Below are 14106 nucleotides of genomic sequence, written 5' to 3'. Positions count from 1 at the left end.
AAACCCGTCGCTGTCAAACTGCGTTTTACGGTAAGGTATAATAAAGACTAGTAAATCGTTAGTTATGAATTTTATTTGATCAAAAAATATGATTACACTCGTACTTACTCCTAGATATTCTACTAAAGGCACAGCAAGCGTACTTATCGTACAGGTTATAACCTAGTTACACAACGTTAAAAATGACTGTACAAAAAGAAAATAACACTGATAAAAAGCTCAAACGTGGTGAAGGCAATAGAATTTATTAAAATGGATAAAAATGATACCTAATTGGTGCGGTTTTTATGGCAAAATATTTTCTAATTAACCTATACCGAAAAAATATTTGCACGAAAATTAGGATAATTAAAATCCAGCGCGTCCCAAATCTGTTAATTTTTTACAAAACTAAACCGAAATCGCCAATTTCTAGTTCCACGATCGGTTGGAATAATTTGGGAGTAGCTGCAGTTGACGCAAACAAACTCAGTAAGTACAATAAGTAGGAACACGTTCCTCATTGAAATGTAGTCTAACAATATTTGGCTCAAAAAGCATTGAATTAAACAATAACAATGATAAACTAAATGGCAAGTATGTAATAAAATATAAACTTTTTGAGCACCATCTCTTCATTGCAACAATAACCTGATTGTTCTCAAAAGTTCTGTTGTCGCTTACGTTTTGTATCCATAGCATCCAGGATCGGTTGCCTTTTGATCTGATACCTTCTACGAAGTTCGTCTATTTCTCTCTCCATGTCTAAATCTAGTTTGGCCATCCTCTGTTGCAACTCCTCGAAACTCAAAAACTTCAACTGGAAATTTTTATTTAAAAACGGTACAGTCGTTCAATCACGTACATACAAATTCAAAGTCGCCATCTGAGAAAGGCCTGTGAAATTGTGCTTTTTGTTCTTGCGGTTGAGCCTGCTGAGGTGACGGCACCTGATTTAATTGTACATGAAAATGACTCTGAAAACGCTGCTCGTCATGAACTATTTCTGGACCGTCTAACGTGGTCGGGGTTACAACTCCGTTACCCTAATCGACATAAAACAAAACACCATAATTATCAACTATTTCGCTTTCGATTACCTTTACTTCTGCTTCCTTTTTGTCGAAGTGCTCCAAAAACAGAGGTCTGTACTTCTTCCCGCCTTGGCTCGAACCAGTGTCATGTCCTGGAAAGTTAACGCCAGTTAAACACAGAACACCACTAGTTATTGAAATTAGAACTGTTCTCTTTTCTAATTGGTTGACGACCCACTGTCTTTCAACAAACTTAACCTCAAAACTCTTAATGTCATATTATTATTAATTATGAAGAATATGAGCAAGTTCCAGTGCTTACTAGATTCCCAAGAAACAACAATCTGATTTTGGTCTGCTAGATAATTCATTTTGTGATTTCATTCACACCTTAACTTGGCGCTTGTTTTAAAAAATAAACTGCACTTTTTATGCGGTCAGTTTTTGTGTAACTTAGTGTAATTATTAATATCTTAAACGCAAAAACTTCATCATTAAAAACTTAGCCAGAAGTACGAAATCAACAAGTTTTTGCTACTTTCAAGTCCACAAAATAGATTTCAACTTGACAATGTCGGATTGTGCCCCCGGGACACCGGGAATTTTCTTGTCTACTTTTTTATACAATTGTTTACATTTTTCATATATCCAGGATGTTACAATTAAAAATGCAATAAAATTATAACAGACGCATAAAAAACTACATATGTAAATATTAAATAAGAGCATCTTTTTACAGTGTACATTTTCGTTCGTCCGTCTGTCTGTCTGTCTGCCGTCTGTTCGGAATTTTATTAGAGAGCTAATCTCCGAAACTACTGAACCAATTGTCAAATTTTATATGTGGATTACGAATATCGTGTAGATGGTGGCTGCCATCATTTTCTACACTGTAGCTTTCTATCAGTACTCATGTATTGTTAAAAATAGTTCTCGACGTTAAAATCAACAAGATTTACTACTATTCGTCTCAAAAACAGATTAGGTATTATAACTACAAGAGCTTACATTTTTCCCTTTTTTCTTAATATGTGTAGTTGTCTTTTCAAAACAAGAAAAGTAAAACATGTTTAAAATGGTAATTTTTTGCAGGAAAGTATCGATTTTGCAATTAAGCCCCGCCCCTCGGTCTGACAACGAATGAAAAATTCATCACAATTGAGCTTGGGATGATTCTTTAAACAACACGATATTCAAAAACATGTTTTTGAGGATTTTGCAATTAAGCTCCGCCCTCTTGGCTCACGACGAATAAAAAACTCGTCACAATTGAGACGGGCGGGTGGGCGGGGCTACATTTTGCCGTTTTTTTTCTTAATATGTGTAGCCATCTTTTCACAACAAGAAACTTAAAACAGGTTCAAAATGGTAAATTTGTGTAGGGAAACATCGATTTTGTAATTACGCTCCGCCCCTCGGTCCGACAACGAATGAAAAATTCATCACGATTGAGATCGAGACGGATGGGTGGGGCTTCTCTTTTAGATTTCTTTTTTAATTAATACATTTTGGTTAATTTCTTTTTATAACACGTTTACTTAAGGACATATTTCATATGGTAATTTTTCGTGAAAAATAAGTATTTTACAATTAAGCTCCGCCCCTCGGCTTACGACGAATAAAAAAAAATCATCAGAATTGAGACAAGGCGGGTGGGCGGGGCTTATATTTTGCCCTTTTTTTTAATATACATAGCCATCTTTTCACAACAAGAATCTTAAAACTTGGCTAAAATGGTAAATTTTCGCAAGAAAATATGGATTTTGCAATTATGGGGCAGAGCCTAATTGCAAAATCGATATTTCCTTACACAAATTTTCCATTTTAAACATGTTTTAAGTTTCATGTTGTGAACAGACGTCTACATAATATTAAAACAAAACGGCAAAATGTAAGCCCGCCCACCCACCCTATCTCAATTGTAATGATTTTTTTTATTCGCGGTAAATCAAGAGGGCGGAGATTAACTGCAAAATACTTATTTCTTTACAAAAAATTAAAAACATGTTTTTGAGTATCGTGTTGTTCAAAATATGTATATTAAGACAAAAAGGCAAAATATAAACCCCACCCACCCACCCCATCTCAATTGTGATGATTTTTGTATTCTTAGAAACTAAAACACGTTTAAAATGGTAATTGGGCTCTAGGTCTGCCAACGAATGAAAACTTCATTACTATTTAGATCGGGGTGGGGCTTAATTTTTGGCTTAAATTTTTTCTTAATATATACCACGTGTTGCTTTTATTTGATACAACCCTCATAATTTTTTTATTTTAAAAAATAAACATATAGTTCTTTGACCAAATTTGTATCATTTTAAAAGATCACCTATGTGAATAAGTGTCAATTTTTCAAGCTACTAGATTGTCATCAATTAATATGAATTTTTCGTCTATTTTATTTAATAATTTTTTAAGTATTGATTTTAGAAATATTGGTTGCCTTTGATTTTTAGAAAAAATCAGTCTTTCCATTTATGAAAAATATACCAAGTGTTCCACAAAAAAAATAAAGTTGATGTCATTTCCGGTTCTACCGGAAGTGATAATATAAATGTGAGGTTGCTATCACATAGATCTTTTAAAATGATACATTTGTTCAAAGAACTACAGGTTTATCTTTAAGAATAAAAAAATTACAGGGGTTGTATCAAATAAAAGAAACACCCTGTAGTACTCTTTGAATAACACGGCTTTTGCAATTAATTCCGTTCCTTTGGCTCTCGACGATTAAAAAAAAATCATCAAACTGGAGACAGGGTGGGTGGGCGGGGCTTATATTTTGCCTTTTTTCTTAATATGTGTAGACTTATTCGACGGCAAGAAACTTAAAACATGTCTAAAATGGCAAATTTTTGTAGTAATTAACTTAAATCGTCCACTTTTCTTCTACAACCCCTTTGAATAGGGCAAAAGTTGAACTCAAAATTACTATCAACGGCAACTTGGCAACGGAGTTTATAAATCCCACTATACTCCTATACATGTGGTTTATGAACCCCTGTTAAGTTTTTATCCTAGAAATCCAGATTTTTGGACAAAAATCAAAGTTACAACATCTTGTAACTGTTTTATGGTTATTGTAAGCATGGTAAATCGTTAATTATTTTTTTTCGTTTATGGCCCTCTAAAACAATAACGACCCAATTGTTTTCATTTATTTGAGCTATATTTTTTTTACCAGTTTTTTCATCTACTTTAAGATATTGTATGTTTTTTTTAAGCAAGTCAATTTTTGTGGTGAAGTTTTTTTAATGCATTTTTAAACATTTTACAGTTTAATTTTATAGGATTGCATACTCCTGCATGTATGATTTAGAATCCATGTCGATTTCACACACTAGACATCCAGATTTTTGAGAACAAAATCAAAATTGAATAACAACATTTTACAATTTAACTTTGAAATTATAAAACCGAAAGCTTTTTATGATTATCGTAAGCGTGGTAAACATAAACAGTCGAAGTTAAGCATATACTGAGAAGTTGAGAATGTTTATATTTTTGCGGGGATGTTAATTACGCTTCTTTACATTTACTTTAACATAACATACATATGTTTATTTCAACTTATGCGGGTTCTCATAAAAATAAAACTCGCAAAATCATTTTTATAATTTTTCGAAAACACTGAATACGATTTCATTGTGTTGAAAGAAATTATCCATTCTGTTCTTGTTTTTGATGCGGTAAAAATATGAATCAACTTGTTTCTGCTACCTTAAATACACATTATTTCGACATATGCGCGTTGTTATGCAGTTCTGGATTCACCAATTTCTCGAAAAATGAAAACAAATCGGCGCACGTCTATTTTCAATGTCGTCTAAATTTATTCCGTTAAAACAGAAGTAAACAAAACACCAACTCTCTTTCTATTGTTTATGAAACATCTTTCAAACCAATTTTTGGCAAATTCTAATATTTTATCAAAAACCGTAGACGCATTAACTCTACAATAATACACACTCCCTATAAAAATTAAATCAACGTTCAAATCAGAAAGAAAGATAAATAAACGTCAAATACCAGTGCGATTTTTATTGAGATCTCGTCATAGCAACCGAACATTTTTAATTTTTACCGAGAAAGCGCTCAAAAACTAAAAATCTGTTTCTTGGATTTGTTCAGCTTATTCTTAGATCGTCTCAGATTCTAAAAAGAATATATCATGTTTTGACAACTATAGTTGCTACATAGCAACAAAATTTTTCTTTGAAAATCTAACCTATAAAAACTTCTTGATATTTCTCGACGACCTTGCATGATCCCACTTATTATTACTTGGTACAAGTAATAATTATGAGTTTGGATTTTTATTACATGAATCATTGACGCTATACAAAAAAAAAACAAAACAAAAATGAGTTTTAATAGTATTTTACATTTAGTATGTCGAATTTCAACAATCTATACAAAAATGAGATATAAGTAAGAGAATTCAAAATTTTTTCATTGTTGTTGAACACCGCTCAAGTGGGAGTGAGATAGAGCGATAAAGGAAATGAGTGACAGGCGCTCCCCCATCTACTCCACTTAAAAATATAGTAAAAATTTATTAACGCAATGTTTATTATGTGTGACCCATTTAGAGCTTATTAGTGTACACTATATTTCATAACCACTGTACCTACAAACAATAATCCCTAGCGTAATTTGGTTCCGACAAAATAATGAAACAAAAGCTTGAGTTATGTTGGTAAAACTGAAGTAGTTGGCGGCGGCACGTCAAACAACTGTCAAAGTTTGAACACCCCCAAAGAACTAACAAAAATCCAGCCACTAGGTATTTTTATTGTTCAGGGGATTATCGTTGACATTTTTGACAGTTATTTATAACCTGCGCCGTATTGATCTGCACAAAACCGCAATCTTGATTGATTTATTCACCTGTTGAAGCCGTGCTTTTTAGATCGTAGTTCCGACAGGGTTATTTATTTAACATAAACATTTCAATTGATATCTATTATTTAAACGAACACAAGTTAATTATTCCATCGTTGTATTTTCCTGCCTTTATCACCCCAACGCATCTGTCACTTGTCAACGCCAACTTGCTAATAATTTAAATGATTCGCTAAAAATAACTGCGAAATTAGGTAGCGCGGTGGGTCTTTGAAAACAAAAGGGAGGAAGTGTCGTAAATTAATTTTTAAATTTGGACGATGATTGATGTGCGACGATTATTTGTGAGATTTTTTTGATGATAATAGTTTTCATTTTTAGCACAACAATACAGCTTTTATGTAAAACTTACGTTTCATTGTCTGTTCGTCAACATCGCTATTGATTACCATTGTACCAAGTTCCACGAGCGTCCCGCTTTGTGATACCGGCAGCAACGTTCCGCCTTTACCAGGTACCAAAGTACCTTCGTCTGTACAAGGAAGAATAGTTTGATTTCCTAATGCTACTTCATCGTCCTAAAAGCATAATTTTAACACGAATCAAAATCAGTTTTTCCGCTTTTACACGTACAGATTCTTCTGTGATATTCTGCCTTACTCCTACGATATTAGCGGCAGATGAAACGTTCCTATAACTTTGGTTTTCTCTAATTTCGTGCGCTTCTTGAATCATTTGGTTTAGAATACTAGGAAGTTTAGCATTACCTAAACAATGACAATTTATACCCTATATAAACAATCAAAATACGAATTTACCTATAAATACATGATTGAGTAAATCAGTGGCACTAGCGCGTTCTTCAGGGTTCTTAACAAGGCAAACACTAACAAAATCTATAAATTCAGCCGACCACTTGTCCGGTTCTCTAAACGAAGGCGGTGGTTTTGTGGGGATCATAAATATTGCTCTCATTGGATGAATATCACCGTAGGGTGGTTTACCTTCAGCCATCTCTAAGGCCGTAATACCTAAACTCCAAATATCAGCGACACAATCATAACCTATTTCTTGTATCACTTCAGGAGCCATCCAAAACGGGGTACCTGAAACCAAAGTAGCACTATTCGTCCGTCTGACGGTTTTTACACACCGATCACAGTATTTCTCTTTGCCATGGTGTCAGTCAATTGTCCCGCGACGCCGAAATCAGCTAGCTTCGCGTGACCTTCCGAGTTTAGCAGGATGTTTCCGGCTTTGATGTCCCTGTGGATTTTTCTACGTAGGTGCAAATACTCTAGGCCTTTCAACGTGTCGGATAAAATCGTGGCGATTTCGTCTTCTGTGAGGGTTTTCTTACGCAGCCTCATTATATCAGAGACGGATCCCGCCCCGCAATATTCCATAACGATCCACAGATCGGTGTTTTTGAAATAACTACCGTAATATTTAACAACATAGGGACTGTCACATTGTTGCATTATTGAGATTTCTTTGATGATTTCTTGAAGATCAGTATCCACAGGTACTTGTTTAATTGCTAATACTTGACCAGATTCTTTGTGGAGTGCTTTGTAAACACTCCCATAGGACCCCTCACCCAGCTTACATATTATATCAAACACTTCCTCTGGCTGGCGAGTCAAACTCTCCTCCGATAACTTTTTTAACTCACTAAAAAAGAAACAATAGTGGTTACACACTACATATTAGGAATCAATGATTCACTCAAAATGAAAAAATTTTTACAATTTTTAACTCAAAACGGGCTTGAAGGTCTTAAATGAACTCACTAAACATACAAATTCATTTTCTGAGACAGTTCATGTGGGTTTTGAAATACTTCAAAAAATAAGAAAAAATAGGTTAACTACAGCCTAGAATTACATGCTAGAGAACATACACCACTATTCGTTCTTACATAATTTATAACTTACCTCTTGGAAGACATTTTTAATTATTACAACTTGCAGATAGTACCAAACACACTACACATGATTAATAGTAACTTATTTATAAATTCCTATTTTCTTGTAATCAAAATCTCCATGTTGAATGCAGTCAAATGCAATCAAAATAATGTATTATAGATGGCCTACTCTACCACGTTGAAACATTTATGACTCCAGCGCCATCTCTCACCCAAACTAGACACCAACTATATTCAGAAAGTTGTTAGCTTTAGTACCTGAATACAAACATAGATGGACGAGGCGCTAAAACCAGTCAATCGTAAACTTCGATTTCAAAAGCTCTCATCGTTTGACTCACCGTGGTTTGACTATATTTGCAAATGTCATTTTATGTCAAGGTCACTTATCTCATTTGAATTCAAGACCCAGTTTTACCTAAAAAATAACATAAACCTTAACAAGGTCCTTAAATAATTCTAACAACAATTTAGTACATAAAAAGCATCACACTACTGATGCCAATATTATTCAAATTTTATCCTTTTTTTCACTTAATAAGGGTTGTACTGTTTCTGTTTTTCACGTTTCTTCTTAAATTGATCCTTTTCCGAAGTCTCTACTCCAAATAAATTTCTTCTAGAATGTGTTCTTTTTCACTTTTGTAATCAATAAGTTCGTTTTTTAACCCACGCCTTCTGCCTTCATTAACTCGGTCCCATTTTTGATGCTATTGTTATTTAACGGAATTTTTAGCGTGGGATCAACAATGGCAATCAATAAACTTTATAATTCGAGTCCAAACTACTGGCACACCACATTCGTATACCTACTGATAATATTTTACTAGCTTCAGTTCTTAGTCCTAGTCCGTCAAACTAGAAACATTTAAGATTGACGATCGTCAAACGTTGAACAAAGTCGTATTATAGACAGATTATTTTACATCGTTAGTCTAAATGACACTAATAGGCTATAAAATTTTATTAGTATACGGAAATAGTGTGCCAGACTGACAGTTAATACTTATTTATTAAAAAATGGTTCTCGTGTGATTAACCTCTTAAACCCAAACTAGTTTTTCATCTTGTATGTCTAATATACCTATAATGAAATAAAATTTGTGTGTCAAATCTTATCACGATATATTTATAATCTTTCCCGACTTGTAGTGTCTAATCCTCAGACAAACGAACCAGTGGATTAAATTACAGTCAAGGGATAAATTCGTACCGAAATGGCAAATGATAAGTTAAAAATAATTCCCACAAACCAAGGACAACTGACCTTTCAAAAACAAAATTTGATAACAAAAAACATTACCTGTGTTACACTATGTAAAAAACTTAAAACGCATGGCAGCAATTCAAAATTGCCGCGTAGCTAAGTACAGTCGTTTCATACAGAGAACATAAATTGATTGACATACTTGTATATTTTGTATAAATATAGTTAGTACCAGATGTAGATTTTGCGAATACTTGACATTCTTACAACGACCTAATTCAGTCTTGATAGTCGGAACTCTCCTTTAGCAGGTAAAAAGGGTACAAACCCGAGCAGTGACATTCAACATTTTCATTGTGGCGATTCTTTAGAAATGACGGAAATTCCCCCTCGAGAGGCTTGGACCATGGAGGAAGGACTATATTCATTCGTCCATGGCTCCATGGTACGAACCCATCACGTCATATCTGACGTATCGGTAATTATTTATTTTCACTATAAACGGAAACAGCACTGTCATGGCGAATCCAAGACTCACAGATCCGTGTAAAAAAAGCTTCGAAACTTAATGGGATACTAACATTGATTTAGAAATGACAGATCACCATCTAAATTCATCAGGTGTTGTTTTACGTTTGCATGACAGTGCACGCGGTCATCCTCCAGCGGCGAAGGAAGTTCGGTAATTAATAAATTGATACAGTGTATAATGTGGGTTTTCTTTGTATCCTTGTTTACTTAATGCGATTGTAAACTGTAATACTGTAAAAAAAATTGTAATCAATTTAAAACCGTATTTTTTCATTTGTAAGTATTTTATATTCATTTTGTATTGTCCTTTAACGACTACTAATATATTGTTATCAATTTTGGTTTAATAATAATAAATTTCTCTAATCCTCTCGCTTGATAAGATTATATTCATAATAAATAGAGCGTAAACTACTTTATAAGTAATTAACTTATTACTTATAACAAATCAAGTAAACTTTAATAATCGCAATTCTATAAACAATCCGCAGCAATCTCATTACAAATTGAATAGCTTCTTTATACTGATTTAGAACGAGGTTATTGATCAAATCTAAAAATTAAAATTTCAATGACTTTAATTAAATTTGATATGTCACAAAAAATCGTGTATAGTTGGCGCTAAATATAAAGACGCTGATTTCACTTAAGTGGCATTTATGAGGTTTTTTCATATTGAATACTTCTGAAAATTGTTTTTGTCCTTAACCGCATGTCTTTCAAAGTCACCCTGTATAAACACTATATACTACTATCACTGACTTTGAAACTGTAATTACACATGTCAAATGAGGCATACAAGGTAACAACGTGTGACGAAATGTCCACTATATTAGTTTTCTATGCTTCAAATTGTATGCCAAATCGTGACTCATGTGTCCAAATAGTTCCCCTTGCATAAACCAATACATAAAAACAAAAATGCATGTTTATATAATAAAAGTCAACAAGCAATTTTACAGGGCACGGCTATATCGTGTTTCACCGACGCATATAAATTACGCGACAGATGAATCGGAAGCTTCCAATCATCTAAAATGTGCACTTCAATCGACCTTGACTCTACTGAATTCGTAAGGTAATAGGTCGCTAACCAGCGGAATGGCACAGGTCAGCAGTTCCGGTTAAGTCCAGACTCTGGACATAATAAATTCCCAGACACTACTAGAGTCACGTCATCCATGCCAAAGCACAGTCTTCGACACTAGGGAGGCAATTTTACATTCCGACGAGATGTTGCTCTTTGAAAATAGTGTGTACCTACCACTGTTTGGAATTAAAAGCGGCGAAATCACATTCTGGACAGTTGAAAAGCACTCTATACAATTTTATTAGAGTTATTGTTAGTTTTTGTTGTATGATTTTCAATGACTTTGTGGATGCAGCAAATGGCATTGGGGATTTCATACCACGTGATCGTGGCAGCGGCGGTTCGTGAGTACAAATTCAATGTAATACTAATTTAATATTTACATATATTATTTTTAAACCAAGATTAATGCATTATTTTTTTCATTTGAATTATTTAACTTAAGTAAATAAGAAGTCTGATTCATTTTCTCTGAATATTATATGATTTCGATATTTATTTGCGCTTACTTTTACTATCGCTTTAAATCCGTATTTTAAAATATCGGTGACTCATATTTTTTTAAGTTTTAAAAAATGAACACTTAATTGTGGGAATCGATAACAGCCGACACGGAGCAGACAACATATGATAACACTGGGTTACGTATGGCGTTATATGACCTAATTAATGGATTCATTGGAACATTGGTGAAAATGGAATATAAACGTCAAAAAAAAATTTCTAATACGATAACTGTTGACAGGTAAAAAAACAACGTGTAGGCAGTAGGCTACGTTGCGTTATATATATGTTCCTATAGTATAGTGTAAAGTTTAATTCTCTCTTATAACGAAACAAGTATGATCATTGTTGCAACAATAGATATTATTATTGACGGATTAGTGTGAGCGATTAGCAGTGATCATTTTGACAAATTTCCTCTCTACCTGACAATCTGCACGTGTTGGTGCAATTGATAGATTAAACTTTTTCTATTTAGATTTTTCCATATATGGTCGACACAATGCGTAGAAAAAGTGTTTATGTTGTTTGGTTTTTGACTTTCCATGAAAGTTAACATTTTACCGCAAGGATGCTAAAGACAAACTAAGAAAAAATCTCCTAATTTTTCAAAATTTTTGACCACTCTCTAGTATATATTTTTTAAAATTTCGCCGTTGTAATTGGGCGTTTATATCTCAAGGTTAAATTCACTGAATGTCAAATTTATTACTTATCGACTATTCATTTTTAAGACTGGACTAAGCGGTTTTCGTTTCTTATTTTTATAGTTTCAAGCTTTCGTTTTAAATCTTAAACAAATGGATTTAATCTTTATTACTTAATTAAATTACATCTGGCTATCTCTATTTGGAATGGAATTTACTACCAGAATAAAAGAAACAAACACACTTGTTGTACAACAAATGTCATTAATATTATGACATTTATTTTTGTATGAAACGGAAGTCTGCAACCAAGTAAACCGAAATTCCCTGATGCGTTGACGGGTAGTCACGGGTGTAGCATTATATAATTAGAAAAGTTAGAATGCAAATTTGTTCATTTGACCCGATTTATTTCTCAAGTTGTTTGACCTTCATACAGTTAAACTGCATCGAAATAGCTACAATATAAAATTAAAACGAAAAGTGATAAAACCTCGATCCGTGGGTTAAATTAAAAGTTTTTTGGTTGATGGAAGTGAATGTCATCACACGTAATTTTTTACGACCATCCAGAATCTCGGTAGTAAATTTTTAATAAACTGCCATCAAATACGATTACTCAATAAGGTATAAAAACAAATGTTCCGGGTTTTAAGATACCTAGACCATGGATTTTATTTCCACTAATATTGATTTTCACGGTACGTCGATGCTAATAGTAATAACTGACCTCCAGGTAGGTACTTTCTAAGCTAATAAACGTCACTTCGTCTGCTGAAACGTTTGCAACACTTACTATTTTATTTAATATTTGTTGTAACGGTAGTGACATTAGTAGACACAGCGGCGTATCATCCACTGATAAGTGGTGATTGACCTACGCGCCTTCCATTGGCGAACGAATGAAACAAAACGCAGTGATTCCATAGTTTTATATAAAAACATTAAGGTACAAAAAAATAAATATATTATAAACTAGGAATGCTTTAAAATAAAGCAATATCGTATTCGGTTTGAATTACAATAAATAATTAAATTATAGTACACAAAGTTTTTGTGATAGATAATATAAGTGGAACATCGTACACGCCATAGTGATAAGGTTTCCAATGGCAATGGTCATGTGTACCTTACGGAAAGCTTTATGAACTGTCATATAGTGCGGACAGTTCAAAAGATTTCCCGGTACCAGTTTCCCAACTTCCATCCCCACTCCAGCTTGTGCTTCAATTCGGTTCTTTATGGTCATCAAGCTAAGTAGTGGAGGTGTTAAGTACAAGCGAATCACCAACTCGATTAAAAAGCACAAGGTCATACCAGCAACCTATTAAAAAAATCAGAAAGTTAGGTTGTGTGCGGTCGAATGGAGCAGTTTCTGCTTACCTGAGCAGCAATCTCCGCTGATTTTAGGTGGTAGTTGTGAGCACGGAGGAAAACATAAAGTGTTATTAAACTCAAAATAGAATTAATGAGAAAATATTTTGGAAATAACACTTTCTGCACGTTGCCAAAAGTATGACGGGGCAGGGCAAAGTAGAGTGAAAGGCCGGAAATAAACGTCATCCATAACTGAGCACCGAAATGGGCACTGAACGACCCCATGTAGATCAGAGACCACAGGGGCGATTCGAGGGATGTCTGTTTTTCCGAGGGTATCAGCATCAGGGATACCATAATCACGGCTATGGCGGTTATCACATGAGCGGGTTGAGTGGTGTGGAATAAAATTCTGTAACGAACCGAATAAGAAAATAGTTTTTCAATGGATTAGTAAATCTTACTTGTAGTAGATTGAATCCTGGAAGGTTTTAAACCACTGGTTTAGAATCACAAGGGTCACTTTTGTGTAGTAGGTGGACACGGCTAGGATGTCCTCCTGGTACGGCACTTTTCCATTTTCATTGATAAATTCCACATTTTTCATCACGTTTTTTCGAGGGGCCTTAAATGGCCCATCTAGTCTATCACTGCTTGCAACTTTTCCCACGCACATTTTCTTTGGTTTTAAGGCAGTCACTTCAGCACTTTCGTGTGGTTGTTTGTTCTCGGAATGAACGGCCCGCTTGAGGGTAGGTGTTTTATAGATACTCCCCTCCACCTGACTTGACGCACGTGTTCAAGCATTTAACTTACAATTTCATTTTATCAATTTAATTTATCGATAAGAATCATGGAACCACTAGGGTCAACAGCGCACGATATCCGTCCAGAAGTGTGTGTCATTAAAATAATTACACAAAACTATTTATTAGCCTGATTACGCTTTCCGCAAACGTGACAAAATCGCAACTAACGACATATAAAAATTGCGCAAGTTTTTCCTAAATTTATTTTAC

At 34.1% G+C, this 14106-nt stretch overlaps 2 protein-coding genes across 5 annotated transcripts; both read right to left on the bottom strand.

The window, feature by feature from the left end:
* Nucleotides 1-55: 55 nt before the first annotated feature.
* Nucleotides 56-7948, bottom strand: Hpo (hippo). 4 transcript variants are annotated; one of them, XM_064073094.1, is made up of 8 exons: nucleotides 7799-7948; nucleotides 7015-7535; nucleotides 6680-6967; nucleotides 6489-6628; nucleotides 6274-6439; nucleotides 1080-1165; nucleotides 849-1025; nucleotides 56-799 (listed from the first exon to the last, which is right to left on the bottom strand). In XM_064073094.1, exons 1-8 carry the CDS (start codon nucleotides 7810-7812, stop codon nucleotides 641-643), a joined length of 1551 nt encoding a protein of 516 aa, XP_063929164.1. In that variant the 5' UTR covers nucleotides 7813-7948; the 3' UTR covers nucleotides 56-640. The 4 variants fall into 4 exon arrangements, with proteins under 4 accessions (XP_063929164.1, XP_063929166.1, XP_063929165.1 ...); XM_064073096.1 differs by having other exon boundaries at nucleotides 1086-1165; XM_064073095.1 differs by having other exon boundaries at nucleotides 6495-6628; nucleotides 7799-7947.
* A 4739-nt stretch (nucleotides 7949-12687) lies between these two features.
* Nucleotides 12688-13809, bottom strand: LOC135141429 (transmembrane protein 205-like). The gene is made up of 3 exons (XM_064072524.1): nucleotides 13552-13809; nucleotides 13154-13499; nucleotides 12688-13094 (listed from the first exon to the last, which is right to left on the bottom strand). Exons 1-3 carry the CDS (start codon nucleotides 13761-13763, stop codon nucleotides 12807-12809), a joined length of 846 nt encoding a protein of 281 aa, XP_063928594.1. The 5' UTR covers nucleotides 13764-13809; the 3' UTR covers nucleotides 12688-12806.
* Nucleotides 13810-14106: the final 297 nt, after the last annotated feature.

The sequence above is a fragment of the Zophobas morio genome, unplaced genomic scaffold, assembly GCF_036711695.1.
Source record: "Zophobas morio isolate AGI-343-1 ecotype UQ-CSIRO unplaced genomic scaffold, CSIRO_AGI_Zmor_V1 ptg000044l, whole genome shotgun sequence".
In the NCBI taxonomy this organism is placed as follows: domain Eukaryota; kingdom Metazoa; phylum Arthropoda; class Insecta; order Coleoptera; family Tenebrionidae; genus Zophobas; species Zophobas morio.
This window is presented reverse-complemented; position numbering and strand designations above follow the sequence as displayed.